The following is a 2002-nucleotide window of genomic DNA, read 5'->3' on the forward strand; positions in this document are numbered from 1 at the left end:
CGACTGGGGCTGAGGGTTGGGGAGCTTTCCCGGGAGGCTGCCTGGGAGACTTCTGCCCATGGTCGGGGCTGGGAAGTGAGACGAGCACACAGTCCCTGCTGCTTTCTTCACAGCCAACCTCCCCCCGACGCTGGCCAAGTCTCAGGTGAGCAGCGTCCGCAAGAACCTGAAGCTGCACCTGCTCAGCGTGCTAAGGCACCCGGCCTCCTCGGAGTTCCAGGCCCAGATCACCACCCTGCTGGTGGACCTGGGCACCCCGCAGGCCGAGATCGCCCGCAACATGCCCAGCGGCAAGGACGCCCGCAAGCGGCCCCGCGACGACTCGGACTCTGCGCTCAAGAAGATGAAGCTCGGTGAGTGGGGCCACGTCCGGCCGGGTAGGAGGGGTGGGGCTGGCCAGGGTTACTGTTTACACTGAACAGTCCAGCGCATACTCAGTGCTACTGGGCTGGAAGTTACATAATGTAACAACGTATCAAAACATTATTGAAGTATATAATACACTTAATAATAATTTTTAAACACACAGAAAGGAGCAAAATGAAATGGCCTCCCTTTCTTTCCCTCTCTCCAAAAGTAAGCCACCCCCCACCGATGGAACCACTTTTGTTTCCTTCTGAAATGCCTTCTCCGTGGAGAGCTCCCCTTTCCTGGTTTTATTTACAGATGTTTGCGTTTTGTTTTTTTTTTTTAACCACAAAGTAATTTCCTTTTTCAGGACTTTATTTTAATTTTTTGTGTGATTTGGGTGAGCGTTTACAGAACAAAATAGGTTTTCTGGTCAGTAGTTCATACACCTTTTGTTTTGTGATGTTGACTGCAGTCCCCGCAATATAAGGGCCTGCTGAACTCTACACTGTGGTTACCGTTTCCCTGCGTCCTTTCCCATCCCTTCCTGTCTCTGAGCTTTATTCCTGGGCAAATGCTGCCTGTTGAACTCATGTAGTTTATTGTTCTAAGGAGTGGTAACTCCCTGGTGTTACTGTTCACTTTATGAGCCTATCGTTTGGCTGATAGTTCCAAGCCTGAAGGGTGTGTAAGGGCCATGGTTTCAGAGATTCCACCAGTCTTTGTCAAACCATTAAGCTGGTCTTTATTTATGATTTTGAGTTTTATTCCATTTTTCTCTCACTTTGTCCAGAACCTCCTGTTGTGGTCCTTTCAGAGTGGTCAGCAGTGGTAGCCGGGCACCATCTAGTTCATTTGGTCTCAGGCTTGTGGAAACTGGAGATGGAGTAATTTTTTTTTTTTAAGATGCATTTTATTGAACTATAATTTATGTGCATGAAATACACAAAACTAAAGTGACATAGGTCAGTGCTTTTTATTTTTTTATTTTTTTTTTTTTTGCAGTTTTCCTTCTTTTTCCTCCCACCCCTGGTAACCAACAAAGAAAGTTGCCTTCCATATATAAACCTTTCCTTGACTCTTTACAATAATGGACTAATACTATATTTGTCCTTCTGTGATTGACTTATTTCACTCAGCATAATGTCCTCCAAATTTGGGATGAAGTAATTTTTTAATGGTTATATAATGTGATAGTTGGAGCTGTGTGTCAACTTAGCTGGACCACAATTCTGTGTGATTTAAGCAGTTGTGATGCTGGGTTATTCCAGCCTAACATATAACAGTTACTGTATTTTTATGCAAAAAAAACCTTTTTTTTTCTTCTGGTAAACAGCACATCCCCCTTAGTCGTTAGTTTCCTGCCTGTGCGTTATGTACATTATATGTGTGGGTGCATTCTGTGTGAAAAATGCAGTATACAGTGTTCATAATTTTAAAAAACATCACTCATGTTTATTTATAGAACATTTATAAAAGAATCTTTTTTTTGCTTAAGAAGATAGTGGGTTTATTTTGGTGTAAGGAGTGAGGTTGGGATCAAACACACAAAGAGGAATGCATTGCACCTTGATTTGTTTTCCTTTAGTAATTGACTTGGAGCCCCTCTGTTATCTGCACATGGAAATCTATTGCAACCTGTTTTTTTTTTTTT

The 2002-nt window shown here is 43.3% G+C and overlaps 1 protein-coding gene across 1 annotated transcript in view; it reads left to right on the forward strand.

Annotated features, from left to right (window-relative positions):
- SYMPK (symplekin) overlaps positions 1 to 2002 on the forward strand; it is a 38088-nt gene that overhangs the window by 12075 nt on the left and 24011 nt on the right. Inside the window, exon 5 of the mRNA XM_007943058.1 lies at positions 114 to 353. Within this exon, the coding sequence (XP_007941249.1) occupies positions 114 to 353 (240 nt within the window). The remainder of the gene's footprint in view (positions 1 to 113; positions 354 to 2002) is intronic.

This window comes from Orycteropus afer, unplaced genomic scaffold (assembly GCF_000298275.1).
Source record: "Orycteropus afer afer isolate SDZICR_OR568_19922 unplaced genomic scaffold, OryAfe1.0 scaffold00099, whole genome shotgun sequence".
NCBI lineage: Eukaryota > Metazoa > Chordata > Mammalia > Tubulidentata > Orycteropodidae > Orycteropus > Orycteropus afer.